The sequence below is a fragment of the Schistocerca piceifrons genome, chromosome 2, assembly GCF_021461385.2.
Source record: "Schistocerca piceifrons isolate TAMUIC-IGC-003096 chromosome 2, iqSchPice1.1, whole genome shotgun sequence".
Classification (NCBI taxonomy): Eukaryota; Metazoa; Arthropoda; class Insecta; order Orthoptera; family Acrididae; genus Schistocerca; species Schistocerca piceifrons.
In genome coordinates, this window is record NC_060139.1 from 74,019,816 (window position 1) to 74,044,507 (window position 24,692).

Here is a 24,692-nt window from a genome sequence, read left to right on the forward strand (position 1 = left end):
TTGCATGGGTTGTCGGCTGCAGAGGCCCACTGTTAGGAGTGTTCAGAGCAATGTGTGTTCAGAAACACTTGGGCTCTGCCTGGCATTCAAGTCTGATGTTAATTCCAGCACAGTTCACTGCTTGTCCTGTTTTACCAGTCTGCCCAGCCTATGACATCTGATATCTATGGAAATGGAAATGTCGTGTGGCTAGGGCCTCCCGTCGGGTAGACCGTTCGCCTGGTGCAGGTCTTTCGATTTGACGCCACTTCGGCGACCTGCGTGTCGATGGGGATGAAATGATGATGATTAGGACAACACAACACCCAGTCCCTGAGCGGAGAAAATTTCCGACCCAGCCGGGAATCGAACCCGGGCCCTTAGGATTGACAGTCTGTCACGCTGACCACTCAGCTACCGGGGCGGACATCTGATATCTATAATGAGGTGTGGCTGCCCAACCCCACAACTTCTGGATGTGGTGTCACCTTGATTTCGCCAAAAGTTGAAGACACTCACCACTGCACCCTTCGAACAGCCAACAAGTTGCGCAGTTTCCAAAATGCTTGTGCCAAGCCTCTGGGCCATCACAATCTGCCCTCGGTCCAACTCAGACAGATTGACAGATTGCATGGCTTCTCCAATCACAGACAGCACACTCACTGATACTACATGACTGCAAGTCATACCTCACCAGGTGACACTGCTATCGCCTGAATGGGTTTATATCAATAGTAGGTCAGCAGTCAGAATGTTCTGGCTTATAAGTGTCTGACTACATATTGACACAACTGTACCTTGTTATTATTCACATTTTTTATAGACCCTGCTGCCTGCCCTGGAGGAGCTCTGGTGGTTGAGCAGTAGATACAATGAATGGTACACCCAGCCCATTGGAGGATGTTTTGAATCATGGGCCATTTTGAACTATCCTCATGATCTAGATAGTCAACAAGATCCCTATTTGCTGTGAAAGTCATCCACCACCACACTGCAAGATGGTTAGTGAAGCATGTCCAGAGCTTATGGTTGCAGAGGTCTGGTGGTGTTCACCAGTCCCATGCTCAGAAAACCCGATAGTTAAACCCACAGCACGCAGTGACAACTTATCTACCTTAAGTGTTCACCATTTGACACAACCCAGGAGAAAGATGTGGCTTATCAAATGTCATGGACGTAGGGAGCATTACCCTCCTTGAATAAATAAACATTATTTGCTGGATAGCACAGTAGCACTTTCTAAATTATTCCACTGGTTCTTCATTTGTGTAACTGAATTGCTGTCAAGACTCACTTCACTATGGACACATCCTCAGTTTATACGTTCCCCATGTGAGTGTGTGAATGTGTGCTTATTTCTTGAGTTGTTTCAGTGTGTGTCTGAGAAGGCAACTGCTACAGTTGAGGAAGTTACTCATTACATATAAATTACATGTTGTGCAGTGGAGATTAAATGTATTGAAATATTTTTGAATGCAAGTCTTTTGGGAGGAATGATATAGTGTTCATTACATGGAATTTCATAATATCAGTTCACACAATCATGAGGTTTATTACACAAATTAGAAGATAAAATTCTGCAGTTTCACCTAGTCTTGACTGATGCTGGTATTTACAAAGGTGTAGACCTACAAGTAATTCAGCTAAATTGCAATTTTGTGAGGTACTGCACTGGAGAATTTGTACAAATTACGCGTACCATAATTTATCGCTGGCTGTTCATTGGAAGCTAAGTTATTTGGCATTTATTCTGCCACGATTAAAGTCACAATGGCAGTTTTTAATGTCTGTCTGAACTCCAGAATGTCTCTGGGAATTCAACAAGGTCACACTATACTTGAAGAACATAATAATATTACAGGGAATGTATGTGGAAAGACATACAAGGATGCCAAGTTAAAATTGCATGTCTGACTGACAAGGAAACCTTTGAGTGCGAGATCGCAAAAGGCCAATGATGTTTACAGCATTTGATGCCCTATGTATTGTCTACCATGGAATCACAATACTGGCTGCTAATGGTAATGGGAGGTGGGAATGGAAACATCTAATGGTGAGCACAGCATGAGACTATGGAGCAGAGTTGAACTGTTTAGTCAACAAGTAACTCACAACAGTGTTACAGTGCTAGTGGTGTCGATACAAAGCGGAGCAATAGCAACAATAAACAAAGCAAACATTTCATCATATCTGCAACAACAGTTGTTGAAGTTGAAATTTCACTGAAAGAAATCCAAGGAATTTCACAGAGAAAGAAGTGTCAGATGAAATATTAGTGTTTCTGCTAGATGAGTCTGTAAAATGTGTGGTGTTGTATACATTTTTCTATGCCGATAATGTACATGAGGAGTACAATGATGATGATAAGTGCATAACAAGTGAAGGTGATACCGAAACAGGTGTGGAGTCATGTAGCTCATAATCTTTGTCGGACAGGGAGCCACAAATCCTGGCTCCAGTGAAATGTAGTAAAGGACAATCATTGTCCACGGAGCATGTACTAAACATAATTACCTACATGGAAGATCATCCATGTTGTTGTTGTGGTCTTCAGTCCAGAGACTGGTTTGATGCAGCTCTCCATGCTACTCTATCCTGTGCAAGCTTCTTCATCTCCCAGTACCTACTGCAACCTATATCCTTCTGAATATGCTTAGTGTATTCATCTCTTGGTCTCCCTCTACAATTTTTACCTATGATCATCCACAACTTACTAAAAACACAATTATGAAAAGATTTTGAATAGGTCTGGAGCAATATGACTGTAGTGCATAAGAAAAACTACAGATATTCAAGGGAAGACAAGGCACATTTGTCCCAAAAACTGGCATTGCATATTTCAAGGATGCTTGATAAAATTTACAGGGTGTGCATGACAGTGACCGACCACATTATGTATATCATATTGCTCGTGACATAGATTACAGTGATTTCAAGGGAAGCAGTGGATGGTTGCATAACTTCACTGCTATATAACTGGAAGCATACGATGACAAAATTTCAAACAAAGCGTCACCTGAGGAATTAGCTCAGATATTTGTAGATGAATCAAACAAACTTACCCAATCATTCAGTCAGGAATTTGTTTTCAACTCCGACCAATTGAGATTTGAAGATAAAATGCATACAGACAAAAAACCTGGAAATTAGAGCTACCAAGAGAGTTTATCAAGATCAGCTAACATAGATACCTGAATGCATTCATATACAATTATGTCAACTGTTCATCTGGATGGTAAATTGCCTGGAAAGTTATTTAATGTGCTGCGAGAAGATGGAAGTGATTTCCCCCCGACAATTTTCACTCGTGTATGTTATCTTGCAATGGCAGTGGGGAATATTTATGTCACAGCAAGTAAGTGTGGGAAAATGGGCACAAGAGAACTACAACTATAGTTTGAGCACTGCTTTTGGCCAATAGCTGGTCAAAACAACTTGCTTTTTCTTGATTCCTTGTCTATGCATAAAAATCATACTTCTTTACAGTAAACTATCCTTCCTGAAAAGTCTGTGCCATTGCAGTTCATATCATCTGGAAAAGGCGGACAAATTCAGCTTCTACATTTTTGTTTTTTCTGTGCCTATAAACACATTATCATACTATCTGCAACTATGCCTTAAAGGATAGCCAGTTTCATGATAAGCTCAATGACAGACTGTTTCACATTCGGTTGCATGCTACCACACACTGTCAGTTTTCATCACCCCGTTACATCAATATAATTCTATACGCATTCTTTAAGAGCGGATACCGAACTGATCATCCCGCAGGGTTTATAACTCCCAAGGAGTCACCTTCAACCTTGATGGTATGATCTTTGTGGTCACTGTAATGCATCACTTCTTTCGGTGTTCATGGTCAAAGTTAATGGTTAGTTTTGAACATGTCTTGAATGTTGATAATGTCCATTTTGTGAACTGTAATATATACATCCCACAGAAGGTTGATCTCTGCACCTCTCGGATACTCATTTTCTGTCACCATCCTGATTCACATGGTGACTCGTTAGAAGCTAGTATTTTTTCTGTCACAACTGCTAACACAACACTTTCAAATGAGCTTTACTAAAGATTGAACTTGCGGCTCACACTTAAGGGTTCCTTGTGAGACTTTAACCTAAATCTTGTCTTTCAAAAGCAGGGCACTTAACTTGTTACTGGATTCTTTCCTTCCTATCCATTCCTTTCAAAAATCTAGGATGACACAATATATCTGTTCATCTGTATCTATTACACTGATTCCCATAAAAATTGCAACATCAAGAAGACAGTGTGCAACAAACTTCAAACCAACATGCTTGGAGATGCAAGTAATTATTCTCTCTAGAATGAAATTTTCACTCTACAGCAGAGTGTGCGCTGATATGAAACTTCCTGGCAGATTAAAACTGTGTGCCGGACCGAGACTCGAACTCGGGACCTTTGCCTTTCGCGGGCAAGTGCTCTACCAACTGAGCTACCCAAGCACGACTCACACCCCGTCCTCACAGTTTTACTTCTGCCAGTACCTCGTCTCCTACCTTCCAAACTTTACAGCTCTCGCAGGAGAGCTTCTGTAAAATTTGGAAGGTAGGAGACAAGGTACTGGCAGAAGTAAAACTGTGAGGACCAGGCATGAGTCGTGCTTGGGTAGCTCAGTTGGTAGAGCACTTGCCCGCGAAAGGCAAAGGTCCCGAGTTCAAGTCTCGGTCCGGCACACAGTTTTAATCTGCCAGGAAGTTTCAATTATTCTCTCAATGCAGCCATACAAAGCAGGAAGGAGTACTGCAATCTATTCTGTGTATAAGGAAAGATAACATTTGAGTATTGGTTATTTGTGAAAAGCTTGTCTTGCACCTCGTGGAAAAAAAATGTCCACCAACACATGTTACACAGCAAAGGGAGTCTATCAAGACTTTGCATTAGTTGGGATCACATGAGAGCCATGTGAATAGGGGATCAATGAGTTCAAGAAGGCCACAGTCAACACCATGCAAGGTCTCAGTGGTCCATGTCAACTAGCACCCAGGAGGATGGACATACCATTTGCTTGGCCATGTGGAATCATGCAGCCAGGACACAGACTCTGAGTCAGCAAATAGACTTGTTTGCAATGAGAGAAGCACCCGCACAGATAGTGAGACAACGGCAGGAACAACATGGACTATCAGTTTAACAGGACAGCAGAGTGAAGGACCTGACAGTGGTGTACTCAACAACAGCCCTGAACACTACAGTGACAGCACACCATCTTTTCAGATAAGTTCTAGTTCTGGGAACATCCCCACAATGGGTGTATCTGGGTGTGGTGACCCTGAGGATAATGGATATTGCCAAATTGCATTCATCTTTGTCATAATGGGCCATCACCTTATGTGATTGTAGTGTATGTCATAGAGTATGGAACAGTACCATTTCTGGTTCACACGCACACATAATTTGTACTGCAGGCATAACATCCCTGACATTTTAAGGCCATTGGCTCTGGCTTGCGTTCGAAGTCCCTGCAACATTATCTTTCAACAAGTTAATGCAAGATCCCATATACACTGTCTGGACCTACCTCAATGCAGAGGGTGTTTGAATGTTGCCCAGGGCAGCATATTCTCCCGATCAGAAATATCTGATTATGGGTTGCTAAGAGACTGGCATGCCACCAACTGCCAGCCAGAGCTGAAGCAGCATGGAATAGCCTACCCACATCTATCATCCAAGTTCAGTTCGAATCGACGGCCATTTGGGCTACAGCCATTGTCTACTAAATATCTCACATCGTATCCCCAAAATAACCCACAATTTTAATATCGTATTTTTCCTACTACACTGTATGCATACAATAAATAAAATTTAGTTGTTTTTTATCCTTTCTGATGTTACAGGTTTAATGGCCCAACTGTAGTTGCAACAAATAACGCGTGAAAAAAGTGAGCGTGTTTCACATGAACGATTTTTGTGAACCCTTCTGAATGTCATAATTCTCTAGCTTTAGAATATGCTCTATGATCCAACACTGGACTGCTGTCAGTTATTTACTGAATGGCTCCAGTCTGAAGCAGTGATAGCAATGCAATAACAAAATTAAATATTCAGTTACATACTACTCAAATCTAACCCCTCACTTGTAGCTAAATAATGTATAGAGCATGTAACAGCATAGACATATTTGCTAGCTTTCATGCTATCACTCTTTTTCTCATCAGTAAGTCACACACACACACACACACACACACACACACACACACACACACATAAAATCTCATTCCAACTGCATATGGAGTATGGGAAGAATGACAGTTTCAATGTCTCTATGTGCACTGTAATTAGTCTCATTTCCACTTCATGATCCCTACAGGAAAATATGTAGGTGGCCCAAGAATATGTCTAAATGCTTCACTGAATTCTGCATAATAAAACTTTGTAAGTAAGCTTTAGCACAATAATCAGAGTCTAGTCTATCTTCAGGAGTCGGCCAATTCAGGTTTATCACTGTTAATATAAGGCTCTTCCACGAGTCAAACAAACCGGTAACAATTCAAGCTGCTCTTAGTTGTAGACATTCAGCAACTCCTGTCCTACTTGATATGGGCCCCACACCCTAAAGCAATATTCTCAGATGGGGTGCAGAAGTAATTTGTAAACTGTTTCCTTTATAGAGAGACAGCACTTCTCACCTACACTGCCAATAAACCTGAGTTTGTCACCTGCCTTACCAACAACTGAGCCTATGTGATCATTCCATTTCACACCTCTACAAATAGTTACATCCTGGTAGCTGCAACTGTTGAATGACTCCAATTGTGACATACTGATATTCTGATCATAAGATACTATGTTTCTGGATTTTGGTAAGTGCACTTTTTTTTACATTTATGAACATTTAAAACAAGCTGCTAATCTTTGCGTAGTTCTGAAAACTAATCAGGATCCGATTGGATATTTGTCCAATTTTTCTAGATGCATTCCAATCCATTTTAGTAAGGATGAGTGTCAGCCATCAACTTTTGTTGGCATGATCTACAGGACTGCATAGACTCAATCTCAAGCATACCACGATCAATCACAAGGTTGGAACTTTCTCCATTAAGTGGCAGCAGTGCTATATTGTAAGGTTTTCACAAACATTAAAATAGACATTTGATAAATCTTAAGTCCCCAAATTATTTAGAAGGTTGTAATATTGTTTCCTTCGTTCAATTGCTGAATGAATGTTGAAATGACAAATTGGAATAAGGAATTGTGGAACAAAAAATAAGTTGAAACTGCTCAACAGAGGCGCACAGCTGCACCTGCTAATATACGAGATGAATGCTTATATTGTGATTACGGAAAAGAAATTGCTTCTTTACGAGCAGTGATTTGTTGTTGGACACTGGAGAGACAAAGTGATCCAAGCGATTGGAAAAAGCCACAGGTTATTTTCATTTTCAAGAAGGGTCATATAATGGCTGTGTGAAACTATATGCATGAATCACTGATGTCAAAATGTAACTATTTATCCAGCAGCTACCAATACCTCGACACTCAAATTAAGAAATGAATTATTATTCTGGAGGTAAGAGTATATTGAAAAGGTATGGTGATAATGTCTTTAGAATGGCTAACAGTATTCTCTCAAGAGCACATCATAATGTACAACAGAGTTGCTGCCTCATTCCTGTTGAATGCATTCTTCTCAGCTGATGGAGGGAAAAGTGTTTTTGTGTGGGGGAGGGGGGGAGGGGGGGGAGGGGTGGGAGTAGTATCCAAAATATACTCAACTACACACCAAAAGGTCATTTGCAGGATATATATGGAGATTTAGACAGGCACACATGTAGCTGTACTAATTCCAAGTTCTCCCTATTTCTGTGCTTTATACTCTTTTAACCCTCATTTCAAACCCACATGAACTTTCCTGCTGAAGCATTAACTGATATGGTATAGAATCCTCCTCAAAAAACCCTGTATGAGGATTGGTACACGGAACCCCATGATAAACAGGCCTATTAAAATTTTAAGTTCAGACTGCTCAGTAGACAGAATGCTGCATCACAACAGACAAACACTCACACTGAAGTCCTGGTCTTGTACTAAATTTTAATCTTGTAGGAAATTTGAATGCGCTACAGAACTCAAAATATCCTCCTTGTTGTGCAGATAAGAAGTGCAAACAGTAATATATTTCCCTTTAAATTTGTGGGACAGAATTGCAAGCCAGTATTTACCTACAAAAGCTGAAACTTAATAGCTGCTGATAGGCAAATACAAAAGTACATGATAGTATCCTAACTTTCAGAACCATAGTTCCTTCTTCCTTCCTAGAGGAGGGGGGGGGGGGGGAGGGGAGGGAAAGGGAGGGGGAGGGAAAGGGAAGGGGCGAGAGGGAGAGCGAGAGGGAGAGGGAGAGAGAAGAATGTTGGGGAAGGGGACGTACTCAGACCCTAGTGAGAGGTACCTACCTATATCATATATTTTTATATGTAACCAATGACAGTGCAGAAATTTCACAACCTGAAGCTATGTACTGGCTGGCAATTCTCTCTCATAAATATATAGCTCTCTCAAGTGAAGTTTCCTTTTGATACACGTATTGTACTTCCCCACTTATACTTATCAGTGTGTATAAAAAGTTTATCTAAGTCTATAAGGATAATTTCATTAAATCAAGAAAGATATTTAACTTTTATGTTTTATTACTGAGTTCTCCAAGTATCTAGTAAGAGAACTCTAGACAGAATAAAGTAGATTTTTGCATATGTCAGAAATCTGTTCATTCTGAAACTTGTTTTGTAGACACAGGGACAGCATTTTTATCACAAAAATAGTCAATTAAAATCGCTCTCAAGGCAGCATGCGAAATCTTGTCATACAAAACACACAAATATAGCAATAGTTTAGCAGCGAATGTTGTGTACAAATATTGCCTGAAATGAGACAGTGGTTGCAGCATTTTATGACAGCCTGAAATCTTTACAGTCATCTGAACAATAACCAAATACGAGGGCATATCAAAAAGTAAAGATACAATGGCTCGCAGTCCTTAAATAGAACATTTATTTAGAAAACACCAGTTACATCTTATTAACTGGATTATTTGTTATTTTTTGACATAATCACCCCCGTTATTCAAACATTTGTTAAGTCGGTGCACAAGCTTTTATATCCTACAGTCATAGAAGGTTGCCGCCTGTTGTCAGAACCACATTTCAACTTCATCTTTGATCTCTTCATCGTTGTGGAATGATTTTCCACCAAGATGTGACTTTAGGTAACGGAAGACATGGAAGTCAGTGGGCGCAAGGTCCGGGCTGTATGGCGGATGGCCCAATACGTCCCATTTGAATTGTTTCAGTAGTACTTTGGTTACGAGCACTGTGTGAGGCCGAGCGTTGTCATGAGGCAAGCGGACTCCGCTTATCAGCATTCCCCTGCATTTGTTTTGAACTGCCCTTCGAAGACGTTTCAAAGTCTGGCAATATGCAGCAGCATTAACTGCCATTCCAGGAGGCATAAATTCCAACAGAAGAATGCCTTGTCTGTCCCAAAAAACAGACGCCATGATTTTCTTTGCTGAAATCGACATTTTGCGTTTTTGGCTTTTGGTGAATTCGAATGGCGCCATTGCATTGATTGTTACTTGGATTCAGGTGTATGGTGATAAACCCACGTCTCGTCACCTGGAACAATGTGATCAAGGAACTCATCACCTGCTTCAGCATAGTGTGTGAGGAAGTCGAGTGCAAAGCCCATCCTTTTTCCATTAACAGTTTTGGAAACCAGAGTGCACACAATTTCCTGTACCCTAACTTAACAGTCACAACGTCATAAAGAGTTGTCATTGACATGTCCGGTATGATCTGATGCAATTCTTTCAATGTGAGACATCTATTCGCACGAACTGCTTCCTCCGTTCTCTGAAGAAAGGCATCAAAGATCACAGATGGTCGACCTGTTCTTTGTTCGTCATGAACATTGGTCCTACCTTCAGAGAAATGACGACACCATTTCGTTACATTTTGTCGATTCATAATGTTCCCATAAATAGAAACAATTTATTTGCGAATATCCGCTGGTCGCTGACCTTTTGCATGAAGAAAACGTATGACGGAGCGCACTGCACATTTGGTGGGATTCTGAATCGGCGCAGCCATTTTAAACACAACCTACTCCAACCAGAAGCAATGTTCAACTGCTGAACGACCGCGAGGAGAAAGCTAATAGTTCAAGGTTAACACCAGTGTTGCCAACTTGCTCTCCAAAACTCTTCTGTCCTCTGGCATACGGTGTATCTTTACTTTCCGAAATACCCTCGTATATTAACACTTATGACAGCTTGAGATACGGTCATCAACATACAAGAACCAAAAATATGCTATACTGTGCTCAAATTCATAGTTAGGAACAGTTATCTCAATTTTTCAAGAAAACGAAAAAACAAACAAACGAAGAAACTCACCAACAATGAATCGGTATCCTGCAGAGGTTCAACCCAGAGGGTTGCTAATGGATGGATTGATTGTGAGCTTCCACTTACATGGACTAACACATCACTTAGTAAAATAATCCAATGTGATGAAAATCTGCCTGAATTGTGAACCATTATAGGATGAGAGCGTGATTCTCGTATTAGACGTCTCTCTGGTGTGCGTAGAAGTTCAATTAGCCGTCCTGCACTTTCCCAGAAACGGCGAGTAGTATCAGCTTCTCTCCTTCGTCTCTCTTGTTCTTCCCACAGCTGATCCCATTTAATCAGAGCATCTTGAAGGTTTTTGTAATTTTTTTGTTTACTAGGAGCTGGATGATCAGAGAGGTTGTTGCATCTGAGCAAAGATTGGACCATGCATTTATAAATGTTAAGCCTAGTCAGGGGATTTAAAAAAGCAAATGACACTACCGACTCTTGTGATCTCTTCATATTACGTGATTTCATCTTTTCTGAATAAAAAGTGGAAAGTCTAGATGGATTGTCAACAACACGTGATATGTGAGAAAATCCACTTATCGATATTATATCACATACAGCATTAAGATAGTTTCTGTATATCCTAATGCACTCTTCAACATTATTAACTACAACAATATTACTTGTTTCACCATCACTTTCAATGTACTCGGTAAAAGTGTGTACATTAAGACATGTAACAGATATTATGTCATTGTAACACACACACAGTTGTTCATAAATAACTGTGTCTTGATCAACTGACATCCTTTTCTGCAAAGGTTTCACGAGGCAGTTATAAACTAGTAACATTTCTTCTAGAAATGACTGTTCCGCAATCAAATCTTGGACGGCAGGGAAGACAGTCCTTAAGGAAGTACTATAACCATATATATATCTTGAACAAAATATTCTCTTGTATAGCTGCGATTCACTATTTCCAGTACTGAGTTTCTTTAGGTGTCCAACCGGTTCTGTCCTGAAAACCAGGTATAAAGAAACGAGTGTCACACAACGTGTATTTCAAGGGAAAGAAGCACAAAATAATGACTAAAACCAATACTTACCCAAACTTTTGTTTTCCCATGTAATAAACATCACCATCATTTGTCAACATAAGTGTATGATGGTCTCCAGCTGCTATATCTTTCACTCTTGCTGAATTTGGGAGTAAGATAATTTGCTGTGGAGAACTTTGATCTGAAGAAGACTCAAGTGTTACTTGATATGCATTGTTCTTGCCCCAAGCAAAAACACGTCCATCCAAAGTCAGAGCCACAGCATGAAAACGGCCACATACCACTTTTTGAATTCCAGTTCCAGACAGTTTTGAAACTAAAACTGGACGGTTTTTCTTAAATGTATCTCCTGTGCCCAGTTGACCATGGTTAGGGTTGCCCCATGACCAAAGCTCAACTGACAGCAACGAGTTACCTGACTGTACCAAGGAAGTAACCTGTTCTGTAAGCCCGACTTCAGAGTCCTCACCTCGTTCACTTGTACCAGCACTGAAAAAATTGAAGTTTTTATCAAGTAAAGTTTCTTCAAATATGGCAGTGACATTTTCTTTTTTTTTTAACACAATAATACTATTAAAAACAGCAACAGCAAAAACAATAATGAACTCGACATATCTTCACTGGTTTTATGGAAGCCGTGGTGAGCAGTCCATAATGAACGATCAGTTTATAAGGCCAAGCTAGTCTATAACTGTTGAGAAATCTGCTTATGGCTAAACATAACTGCATTCACATAGTTAGGGATTGCAACTGTAATGATATGACTGTGACCCAAAAATACGAGAAGATGTAATGATACAATTCTGGCAACTGTGACATCAGTTTCCTGTTCCTATACAAGAATGTCAAGGGTGTAATGAGACAAGATGACACGTAGGGAGATGTGTATCCCTGCTACCTTCAGGATTTTAAAGAATGTACTCCAGTCAACATTCTCTAAATGTGAAATGGTTTTGTCATGGACTGTCTCTCCCAAGATTCTCAATAATCCTAAGGGAATGTTGTCAACACCAGCAGCTTTATTTCCACTTAGACCTTTCTATGCTTGTCAAATTCTTCTCACAGTATCAAACCCCATCTCATCTTCCCTTACTTCCTCTTCCCTTACTATAATACTACCTTCCCGTTTATTTCTCTTGTACAGAACTTCTGTATTTTCCTTCCACCTTTCAGCTTTCCCTTCTTTCCTTATAAGGAAAGATCACCATCTTGACCTCATATTTTAAGGAGTAAATGATACAATTGCAAGATACCTGTCCCAGCAATTGATCCTGCACGAAAATTTGGGTAATAATTCTGATAGCATGCAGTTATCTCCTGAAAGTATAGCTTTTAAACTTTCCCACACACCAGTTGCCTTTCACTCGCTATGCCCCACAGCAGGAACTTAATGCTAGAATTTGTAGTGCTATATAATGGAGTAAGAGGTTTGTGAATTACTGTTTTGACAATGGTAACACGCTTTGCTCTCTGTGTCAAAGTACGGAGTTTCTAATCTGTAGCTGATGCTAGAGATCTCTTTTCCTTGAACATTTTTTATGTTGTGATCCATAAATGTAGTGTAAATGAATGAAAAGAATTAGTGTATCATTAAAGAAGCAGCATAGTGCTATTTATTTTCTTTGGCTTTTAAAGCTGGCACTGTCAAAGTGAAGTCATTTCATTTCATTATAATTCTTCAGTTGCTTACGTTTATTCATTTTAATTTTGAGAGAGATATATTGCTGCAGAATGGCTAGCTTCAGAACGTGAATATAAGAACATTGTTAAAATAATACTGAACATATCTGTGCGTTTCTTGCATAGAATTGTGTGTTGTCGAACATGATTTCAAAACATATTAGGCAGATGTATCTATGCCCTGCCTCCTCTTCCCTCACCTTCAACATCCCATGAATAGGAGGGCTCTGTTTGTTATTTCTCTTTACAGTATTATGCATTTGAGCATTTAGTGGCTACAGTGGGGTGGAGCGAGTGGCACACAACAGATGAGCACGAAAGATTAAAAGCTGTGTTTTCATGTTTTAACTGCATATTCTCAGAATATTAGCCCAAATTTTCATGTGGGATCAACTTCTGCAGATGATATCTTGAAAGTGTGCTTTTTTTTTCTCTTTAAAATATGAGGTCACATTTGTTGACTGTTTTCTTGCCAGTACTGGCTATGCATCTAAGCTTTTGACATTAATACAGCTGCTTTTCTTCACTCCAAAGATCTCTTTAAGTTTCCCATATGCAGCATCTCCTTTCCCTTACTCATGTGCTTCTACTGGCTTGCCTTTGCGCAAGGCTTGAAAAACAAATGAAAATGGAAAACTAGTTAACACATTGTGTCTGTCTGAGCAACATTTAAGTACAGGAATAGGAATGTTAAATACTGAGAGTTATAAATTAGCAGTTTTCTCTTACAGAAAAAATTGCCTAACATCAGTTACTACAAAAATCCCCACTGGGAAAATTTCAAAAGTTATTCGAAAAATTTGCAAAAATGTTGCGGCACCCATCAGACAAAATGAGACAAACAAAAATTTGTGGTAATTTCAATATTAATTGTTTTGAACAAGTTTGATAAAAGCATGATACATAAATATCACTTAACAATAACGCTCTAATCTTAACTGTACACTTACCAACAAAAATTGGGCAGGGCAGTAGTACTTTAATAGATAATATTTTTGTACTTGAGAACATAGTTAACAAACTTAATGTTCATCTAGTCTGTACTGGGTTTTTGGACATCACTGGCCAACTATACATAACAAACAACATGATGACTCAAAGAAACAGAATAAAATGACTGTTGGATAATAAAAGCATTAAAGCAACACAAAGCAAGAAGAGAGGACTATACAATATGTCCAGAATAAGCACTGATGTGTAATTGCTTTCATTCTATAGAAACCACTGTCTTTTCTTGAGAAGACTTTTTAATAAATCAGAAAGGTGCACATGCTATGTAAGAAATTAATTAGACTGAAAACAAAATGAAACTAATGGTAGATTGAAGTTATAAATAAAATTGGGATGTCTACCAAGAAAGACAATGATCCAGTAATTAGTATGTGACTACAAATATGTTGCAGATCTCTTTAACAATCACTTCCTAAACATGACAGAGACTAGGTACATTCAGCTTTAAAAAAATAAAAGTTTGCAGTCCATGCAAAAATCAGTGCCATACAAATTCAATCCACTGGCTGTTACTCTGCTTTTCATGAAAATCAGGAAAATAACTGACTTAAAGATAAAATTCTTATAGTACTGATAACATTGCATGCAAAATATTAAAACTTGTTCTCCTGAGATAGGTACTATGCTAGGCAACATACATAAGTTTCATACAGTATCTTTCTGCGAGACCTAAGTGTGCCTTTAACACAGGAATTAGGAAAAAATCAAAACCTGGAAAGTACAGCCTGACACTTAAATCTACACTCGATGTTAACAAATTTCTCTTCTTCAGAAACGCTTTCCTTGCCATTGCCAGTCTACATTTTATATCTTCTCTACTTCAACCATCATCAGTTATTTTGCTCCCCAAATAGCAAAACTCATCTACTACTTTAAGTGACTCATTTCCTAATCTAATTCCCTCAGCATCACCTTATTTAATTAGACTACATTCCATTATCCTTGTTTTGCTTTTGTTGATGTTCATCTTATGTCCTCCTTTCAAGACACTGTCCATTCTGTTCAGCTGCTCTTCCAAGTCCTTTGCTGTCTCTGACAGAATTACAATGTCATCGGCGAACCTCAAAGTTTTTATTTCTTCTCCATGGATTTTAATTCCTACTCCGAATTTTTCTTTTGTTTTCTTTACTGCTTGCTCAATATACAGATTGAATAACATCGGGGATAGGCTACGACCCTGTCTCACTCCCTTCCCAACCACTGCTCCACCTCACCCACAGAGAGAGAGCTTGTAGGTAGTGGTGGTGTGGGTTGCCACGGCAGTGCCTTGGTTATTGGGGGTCTTTTTCTTTTTAGGTTTCTCTCACTGCTCCTTAGGTTTGTCCAGCTGGGAGGGCTTCACTGATTCAGTCTCAGGGACTGAGGAGGACCATGAAGCCCTACGACCAGCTACCTGTGGTTGCTTCAGCCACTGGCGGGTGTCATCTTTCTCACTAGCAGAAACCTGAGAAGGGAGGGTCCCAAGGAATCCCTTCCTAGAGAGAGAAGCCGAAGAAGATGCTTCTCTGGCTTAGAAGTGGGGACGGATGTCCCTGATGGTTGGGCAGGAGAAACAGGGAGGGAAGTGCCCCCACCATCAACAGGGCAGAAGGATTCTGACGGCTCTGAGAGCCAGCTGTACGTGGCGGAACGGAAGATGGTAGAACTGTTGTCATAGTGGCAGTGTAGGTTGACATCATGTGCACAGGATGTAGCCTCTCATATTTTCTCTTAGTCTCTTATATTTCTTTCTTTCTGGAGAATCCTGGAGTCTGGCGAGCAAGGCAAATGGTGCTCTCCACAGTTGACACAGATGGGAGGTGGGGCACATGGAGTATTGGGATGTGAAGGACATCCACAATCTCGACATTTGACGCTGGAAGTACAGTGGGGAGACATATGGCCAAACTTCCAGCACTTAAAGCACTGCTTTGGGGGAGGGATTTATGTCACAGCAGCAGACCATCACCTTGACCTTCTCGGATAATGTGTTACCCCAAAGGCCAAGATGAATGCACCAGTGGCAACCTGATTATCCCTTGGACCCCAGTGGACACACAGGACGAAATGGACACCTAGCTGCTCTAAATTGGCGCACAGTTCATCGTCAGACTGCAAAAGAAGGTCCCTGTGAAATATGATACCCTGGACCATATTTAAGCTCTTATGGGGCGTGATAGAAACAAAACATCCCCCAGCTTGCCACAGGTGAGTAATGCCAGTGAGTGCGCAGAAGATGCCGTTTTGATCAAGACCAACCAGGATCATGTTTAGGACAAGCCATCCACCTCCCCAAACTTGTCCACTAAATGCTCCACAAAAACTAAAGTTTCATTGACAAGAAATAATCGCCATCAACACTTGTACATACGAGGTACCGGCGTGAGTAAGCTTTGCTGCCGTCCTTAGACTGATGTTCCTCCCATGGTGTGTCCACGGGGGAGGGGGTTACCATTTGGGGTCTTATTTCTTAGCATTGAAGTTAGACCTTGATCACTTAGAGACTGTAGGTGTTTGACCACCAGCAAGAGATGACATTGACACTTCATGGCATGTCATCCATCCTGAGGCCACCCACTTTGACCAGGTGCCCTCCCCACAGGTGTCACCCAGCTCCAGCAAAGGCCACCTGGCAGGATGGCCATTGCCAGGAGTCTCGATGCTCCAGGGTGACAGGCATCTACTCCTTGGCATATGTGGGTAGTTAATGGCGCAGGCATCAGCAGAGCGATCACTGAGTGGTCAGGGGACTACAACCAACAGGGTACATGGTGGCCCCACCACAACGGACTGGCTACCATGCAGGATATCAGGCACAAGCGAGCTAAGAAGTCTATTATCGTCGACAGTGCAGAAAGTGATACTGCACGGAGGATGGAGGAAAACGCAGCAAGGAGGGTGACCTTGCCCAACAGCTGGAGAATGAGCGGAAGTGCAGATCCACATTAACGAAGGATGCGAGCAGCGCATGATGAACACTATGCACCATGTAAGGCGCCCTTCCCCAATTGGCTCGCTCTTCACGAAAATTTTGAAAAATAGAGGTCAAACCCTACAGGGCACCATCACATAAAGGCCGAAACGTGAGAGACTGCTTTTAGTCACCTCTTAGGACAGGCAGGAATAGCTCGGGCCTATTCTAACGCCCAGATCCAAAGGGGGGAATGGCTGTGATGTGGGGTCTGAATGGGGTACAGTCAAGTAGGGGTGCCCCAGGGATCAGTGTTGGGGCCACCCCTGTTCCTCATTTATATAAATGATATGCCCTCAAGTATTACGGGTACCTCTAAAATATTTCTGTTTGCTGATGTCACTAGCTTGATAGTAAAGGATGGTGTGTGCAACATTGGCTCAGTTTCAAATAGTGCAGTTCATGACCAAAGTTCATGGCTTGTAGAAAATAAACTAATGCTAAATCACAGTAAGACTCCGTTTTTACAGTTTCTAACACACAATTCAACAAATCCTAACGTTTTAATTTCACAGAATGGGCATATGATTAGTGAAACTGAACAGTTCAAATTTCTAGGTTTTCAGATACGATAGTAAACTGTCGTTGAAAGCCCATGTTCAGGATCTTGTTCAAAAACTTAATGCTGCCATTTTTACTATTCGAACAGTATCTGAAGTGAGTGACCGTTAAACATGAAAATTAGTCTACTTTGCTTATTTTCATTCACTTATGTCGTATGGTGTTATATTTCAGGGTAACTCTTCCCTTTCTAAAAGGATACTTTTGGCTCAGAAGTGGGCGGTTCGGGCAATAAGTGGTGTAAGTTCATGAACCTCTTGTTGACCCGTTTACGAGTTTGGGTATTTTGGCACTGGCCTCTCAATATACGAGGTGAGTCAAATGAAAACCTTAAATTTGCAATAAAAAATCGAAATTTCACGCCGTTATCCTGTAAGTTGGTAAGCATGCTACAGACAGCGAGCAGAATGGCCTGTAGGTGGCAGCATAGTGCAGATGCACACATACCATCGCAGTATCAGTATAAAGATGGCTGCCCCACTTGCGACTTGCACCAGGGAAGAACAGCGTTCTGTTATTCAGTTTTTGTATAGTGAAGGTGTAAAACCTATTGAAATTCATCGATGAATGAAGGGTCAGTAAATGGTGTGACTTCAGTGGAAGATGCTCCTCGTCCAGGTCAGGCACAACGAGTTGTGACTCCACAGAACATTGCAGCAGTTGAAGCCATAATGAAGGAAAACCACCAAGTGACAATGACATTGCAGCATGTTTACAGATTAGTCATGGGTCAGCACACCACACTGTGCATAACGTGCTCCAGTTTCACAAAGTGTCTGCAAGATAGGTGCCACGACAGATGACTCCTGAAATGAGAGAATGACGTGTTGATGCTTGTGAAGAACTTCTTCGGCACTTTGAATGAGAAGGTGATGGCTTCCTTGCAAGAATAATTACTGGGGACGAAACCTTCCACCAACCTGAAACGAAGAGAGTGAGCAAGGAATGGTGCCATTCCTCATCACCAAAACCAAAGAAGTTTCGAACAGAACCATCAGCAGGGAAGGTTATGCTGACACTCCTTTGGGACAAAAAAGGGCGTCATTTTGGAGCATTACATGCCTAGAGGGACCACTGTCACCAGTGCATCGTACACAGATCTCCTAAAAAATCATCTGCGGCATGCAGTCAAATCAAAGCGACATGGATTGCTGTCAGCAGGTGTCCTTTTGCAACATGACAATGCAAGGCCCCACACTGCCCGTATAACAGTTGCAACAATCACAGACCTGCATTTTGAGTGTCTTCCTCATCCACCATACTCACCAGACCTTGCCCCAAGTGATTTCCACATGTTTGGACCAATCAAAGATGCAGTGGGAGGAAAGAAGTTCTGTTCTGATGAAGTGCACGAGTGGTTGCGTGGACTACCAAAAGAAATTTTCTCTAAAGGAATTTATGCACTTTATAAGCTCTGGAGGACTTGCATTAAGCGTGGGGGAGATTACGTTGAAAAGTGATACAGCTTTGTACCACTTCTGCACAATAAATAATTTTTTAAATAATATTTAAGATTTTCATTTGACTCACCCTCATATATATATATATATATATATATATTCCTTACTGTCATTTCTTGTTAACAATATTAGCTTATTTCCAAGGATAAGCAGCTTTCACTTAGTTAATACTTGGCAGAAATCAATTTCTTAACTCTTGCGCAGAAAGGTGTTCAGTATACCGCTACTTCCATTTTCAATAAGCTACTACTCGAATTCAAAAATCTTAGTAGTAATCCACGTGCTTTCAAATCGAAACTGAAAAGTTTCTTCATGAGTCACTCCATCTACTGTCAAGGAGTTCCTTGAAAAATTAACCTGACTTGTATTGTTGATTGCGTTTACTTAAACTTATGGATTAACTTTTTTCAGGTTCATAAACATTTTATTTTTATCTGTTATTACTTTTATGTTGTAATTTCATGTACTCATGGGTTCCATGACCTTGGAGATTTGCTCCTCAATTTGGTCCTAAGGAACTTGACGTTTAAGTAAATAAAATAAATAAATAACACACAGTGAGGTAATAATAAATACGGTGGAAACTTCAAAATTCTTAGATGTCCACCCTGATGAAAATTTAAATTGCAAAAAGCACTTTTTGGAATTCGTGAAACAACTTAGTTCAGCCACACTTGCACTTAGAATCACTGCAAACTTTGGGTTGGTTGGTTGGTTTTTTGGGGGAAGAGACCAAACAGCGAGGTCATCGGTCTCATCGGATTAGGGAAGGACAGGGAAGGAAGTCGGCCGTGCCCTTTCAGAGGAACCATCCCAGCATTTGCCTGGAGCGATTTAGGGAAATCACGGAAAACCTAAATCAGGATGGCCGGACGCGGGATTGAACCGTCGTCCTCCCGAATGCGAGTCCAGTGTGCTAACCACTGCGCCACCTCGCTCGGTCTGCAAACTTTGGGGAAAGACAAATTGGTAAGGTGGCATATTTTGCAATTTTCATTCAATGTCACGTGGAATAAAGCTTTAATAAACAGGCACAAGTAAAAGACTTTACACATAAGCTTTTGGCCCCAGTTTTCAACAGAAAAAAAGAAACACACCCTTCATTCACATTAGCAAGCACATCACACACGACAGTCAACTATGACACCTTGGGCCAGAATGCAAGTATCACATGGGGTGGAAGCAGCAATCTGGAGAGATGGGGAAAGGATAGTAGTGAACGGGTGGAGGGAGAGAGGAGTGCTGTATGTTGGAGTTGCAAGGACTAGGATGCCGACAGCCGCAGTCTCAGGTGGTTGTGCAGCAGGTATGTGGGAAAAACAGAGCCGAAAAGGAGAGAAGTGGGGAAAGATGGGTGAGTACGTTGGCAGAGGGCAGCAAACAAAGAGGGTGAGAGACGAGAATGGGGATGTGGTGACAGGGCAGAGGGGATGGAAATTGTTGAGTGGAGGATGTGGGGACAATAGGTGGAGTCCGGGATAATTATGGAATGGAGAATGAGTTGTAAGAACAATTCTCACCTGCACACTTCAGAAAAGCTGGTGGTGGAGGGGAGGATCCAGATGGTCAAGGTGGTGGATCAGCCGTCAAAATCAACCATGTTATGATCAGCTGCATATTGTGTCACAGGGTGGTCTACTTTGCTCTTGGCCACCATTTGGTGGTCGCTATTCACCCTGGTGGGCAGCTGGCTGGTGGTCATACCAATAATAAGGGCCGTGCAATGATTGCAGCAGAGCTTGTAAATGACATGGCTGCTTGCACACGTGACCTGGCCCCTGATGGGGTTGGATAAACTTGTGACAGCACTGGAATAGAAAGTGCTGGTTGTGTGGACTGGGTAGGTCTTGCATCTGGGTCTTCCTCAAGGATATGATCCTTGTGGTAACGGGTTGGGATAGGGAGCGATATAGGGATGTACTAGGATGTTACGGAGGTTCGGTGGGCAATAGAACACCACATGAGAAGGAGTGGGAAGGATCTTGGGTAGGATGCACCCCATTTCAGGGCACGATGACAGGTAATCATGGCAATGGATGTGATTCAGTTGTTTCAGTCTGGAGTGGTATGGGTGATGATGTAGGTACGCCCTCCTTTATGGCTGGTTTTTTGGGGTGGTGGGAGGATGGATGGTGTGAAGGGAAATGGCATGGGCAATCTGTTTGTGGGTAGGTATGGGGGGGGGGGGGGGGATGACAGTGCCTGGCTGTGAAGGCCTAAGTGAGACAATCAGCATACTGTGTTAGGGCATTCTTGTCACTGCAGATGCAACATTCCCGGTTGCCAGGCAATATGGGAGGGATTTTTTGGTGTGAAGGGGAAGAAAGCCATGGAAATGCAGGTACTGGTGGTGGTTGGTGGGTTTAATGAGGACAGATGTTTGGATGGAGCCGTGAGAGAGGATGATGTCAACATCCCGGAAAGTGGCACACTGGGTTGAGGAGGACCATGTGAAGCGGAAACACACACCATTCATTCACACAAGCAAGCACATCTCATCCACTCCTGACCACCACCTCCAGCAGCTTAGACCAGAATGTAACTATCATGTGGGATGGAAGCAGCAGTCTGGAGGGAGTGGCAAAGGGAAAGGGATAGCAGTGTATGTGTGGGGAAAGAGAGGAGCACTGTCTGGCAGAGTGTGCAGGGAAACCTTTAGATCCTTCCCAGAACCTCTCCCCTGAATCCATTTCCTTCCTCAACCCTATGACATCCTGCACACCCACCTAAATGCTCCCCAAAATCCACAATCGCAACAATCCTGGATATCCCATTATGCCTGGTTATTGTATCTCCATGCAAAGAATTTCAGCCCTCAGTGACCAACACCTCCAACCAACTGCCCGTAATTTGGCCTTCGACATCAAAGATACCAACCACTTCCTTCACTGACTCCCCACATCTTTACTTCCTGGATCCCTACTGGTCACTGTTGATGCCACCTCCCTATACCCCACGTCCCACACAACCATGGTCTTACCACTATTGAACATTACCTTCCCTAACATCCTTCAGACGCCAAACCCACTACTTCACTCCTCATACACCTTACTAACTTTATCCTAATCCACAATTACTTCTCCTTTGAAGGGAAGGCATACACACAAATCTGTGGCAAAGCCACGGGCACCCACATGACACCCTCCTATGCCAACCTGTTCACGGGTCATCTAGAGGAAATCTTCCTAGCCTCCCAGAATGCCAAGCCCTTACACTAGTTCAGGTTCACTAATTAAATCTTCATGATGTTGACTCAGGGCCAAGACACCCCTATCTTGATTCCTTCACACCCTCAACATCCTCTGTCCCATCCACTTCACCTGGTCGTCCTCAACCCAGTGTGCTACCTTCCTAGGAGTTGACCTCTTCTTCACTGATGGCTCTATCTGCACCTTTATCCACATTAAACCCGCCAACAGTACCTGCATTTCAACAGCTCTCATCCCTTTCACATCAAAAAATCTGTCCCATACAGCGTGGCCACCCACAGATGGAATATCTGCAGTGACAAGAATTTCCTTGCCCAGTATGACGAGTGTCTCACAAATGCCTTCACAGATAGGCACTATCCAAGACCTAGTCCACAAACGGATCTCCCATGCCATTTCCCACAGCCTCGAACATCTCACTACACCCAAGAACCAGCCACAAAAGAGTGTCCCCTTCATCACACAGTACCACCCTGTACTGGTACAACTGAACCACATCCTTGCCAGGGCTTTGATTACCTATCACCATGCCCTGAAATTAGGGACATCCTACCCCAGATCCTTCCCACTCCATCTTGTCGTTGTCCACCCAACCTCCACAACATCCTAGTCCACCTCCCCCCCTCCCCCTTCCCCTTTTTCCTGAGTCATCAATCTTCTGACTGTTTTGATGCGGCTCACCACGAATTCCTCTCCTGCGCCAACCTCTTCATCTCAGAGTATCACTTGCAACCTACATCCTCAATTATTTGCTGGATGTATTCCTATATTTGTCTTCTTCTACAGTACTTACCCTCTGCAGCTCCCTCTAGTGCCATGGAAGTTATTCCCTGATGTCTTAACAGATGTCCTATAATCCTATCCATTCTTCTTGTCAGTGTTTTCCACATATTCCTTTCTTCTCCATCCTCTCCGATTCTGCGCAGAGCTTCCTCATTCTTTACCTTGTTTTCAACGTTTGTCTGCAACACCATACCTCAAATGCTTCAATCCTCCTCTGTTATAGTTTTCCCGCAGTCAGTGTTTCACTACTGTAAAAGGTTGTGCTGCAAACTTACATTCTCAGAAATTTCTTCCTCAAATTAAGTCTATGTTTGATAATAGTAGGCCTCTCTTGGCTGGGAATTCCCTTTCTGGCAGTGCTAGTCTGCTTTTGATGTCCTCCTTGCCTCATCCACCATGTGTTATTTTGCTGCCTACATAGCAGAATTCCTTAACTTCATCTACTTCATGACCATCTATCCTGATGCTGAGTTTCTCACTGTTTTCATTTCTGTTACTTCTCATTATTTTTGTCTTTCTTCAATTTACTGTCAATCCATATTCTATACTCAGTAGACTGTTCATTCTGTTCAGCAGATCCTGTTATTTTTCTTCATTTTCACTGAGGGTAGCAATGTCATCAGCGAATCTTAAAATTGGTATCCTTTCATCTTCAATTTTAATTCTACTTTGAACCTTTCTTTTATTTCCATCATTGCTTCTTTGCTGTGTAGATTGAATTTTAGGAGCAAAAGACTGTCACTGTCTTATGTCCTTTGTAATACGAGACCTCATTCTTAGTCTTCCACTCTTATTCTTCCCTCTTGGCTCCTGTATATGCTGTGTATTACCCATGTCTTCATGTAGCTAACCCCTCTTTTCATCATCATTTCGAACGTCTTGCACCATTTGGCACTGTGAATGCTTTTTTCAGGTCGACAAATCCTATGAACATATCTTGATTTTTCTTCTTTAGTCTTGCTTCCATTATCAAATCCAATGTCAGAATTGCTTCTCTGCTACCTTTACCTTTCCTAGGGCTAAACTGATTATTATCTAACATATTCTCAATTTTCTTTTCCATTCTTCTTATATTATTCTTGTCAGCTACTTGGATGCATGAGCTGCCAAGCTGATTGTGCAGTAATTCTTGCACTTGTAAGCTTTACAGTTTGGATAATATTTTTCCAAAAGTCAGATGGTAAATCGCCAGACTCATACATTCTACACACCAGCGTGAATAATCTTTTATTGCCAGTTACCCCAATGATTTTAGAATTCTGATGGGATGTTATCTATTGCTTCTGCCTTTTTTTTATCTTAAATCTTCCAAAGCTCTTTTAAATTGTGATTCAAATACTGGATCCCCTATCTCTTCACTATATATATATATATATATACTCCTTTTTCTTCTTTTATCACATCAGACAAGTCCTGACTCTCATAGAGGCCTTCAATGTACTCTTTCCACCTATCTGATCTCTCCTCTGCATTTAACACTGGAATTCCCAATGGACTGTAAATGTTGCCAATCTTCTTTTTAATTTCACCGAAGGTTGTTTTGACTTTTCTATATGCTGAATCAGTCCTTTCAACACTCGCTTCTTTTTCAGTATCTTCACATTCCTCATGCAGCTATACTGCCTTAGCTTCCCCTGCACT

At 41.5% G+C, this 24,692-nt stretch overlaps 1 protein-coding gene across 1 annotated transcript in view; it reads right to left on the reverse strand.

Annotated features, from left to right (window-relative positions):
• The window catches only part of LOC124777414 (alsin), a 206,416-nt gene that overhangs the window by 153,316 nt on the left and 28,408 nt on the right, over positions 1–24,692 (reverse strand). Inside the window, exons 2-3 of the mRNA XM_047252811.1 lie at positions 11,446–11,886; positions 10,394–11,357 (exon numbers count right to left, since the gene is read on the reverse strand). Coding sequence (XP_047108767.1) covers positions 10,394–11,357; positions 11,446–11,886 — 1,405 coding nt within the window. The remainder of the gene's footprint in view (positions 1–10,393; positions 11,358–11,445; positions 11,887–24,692) is intronic.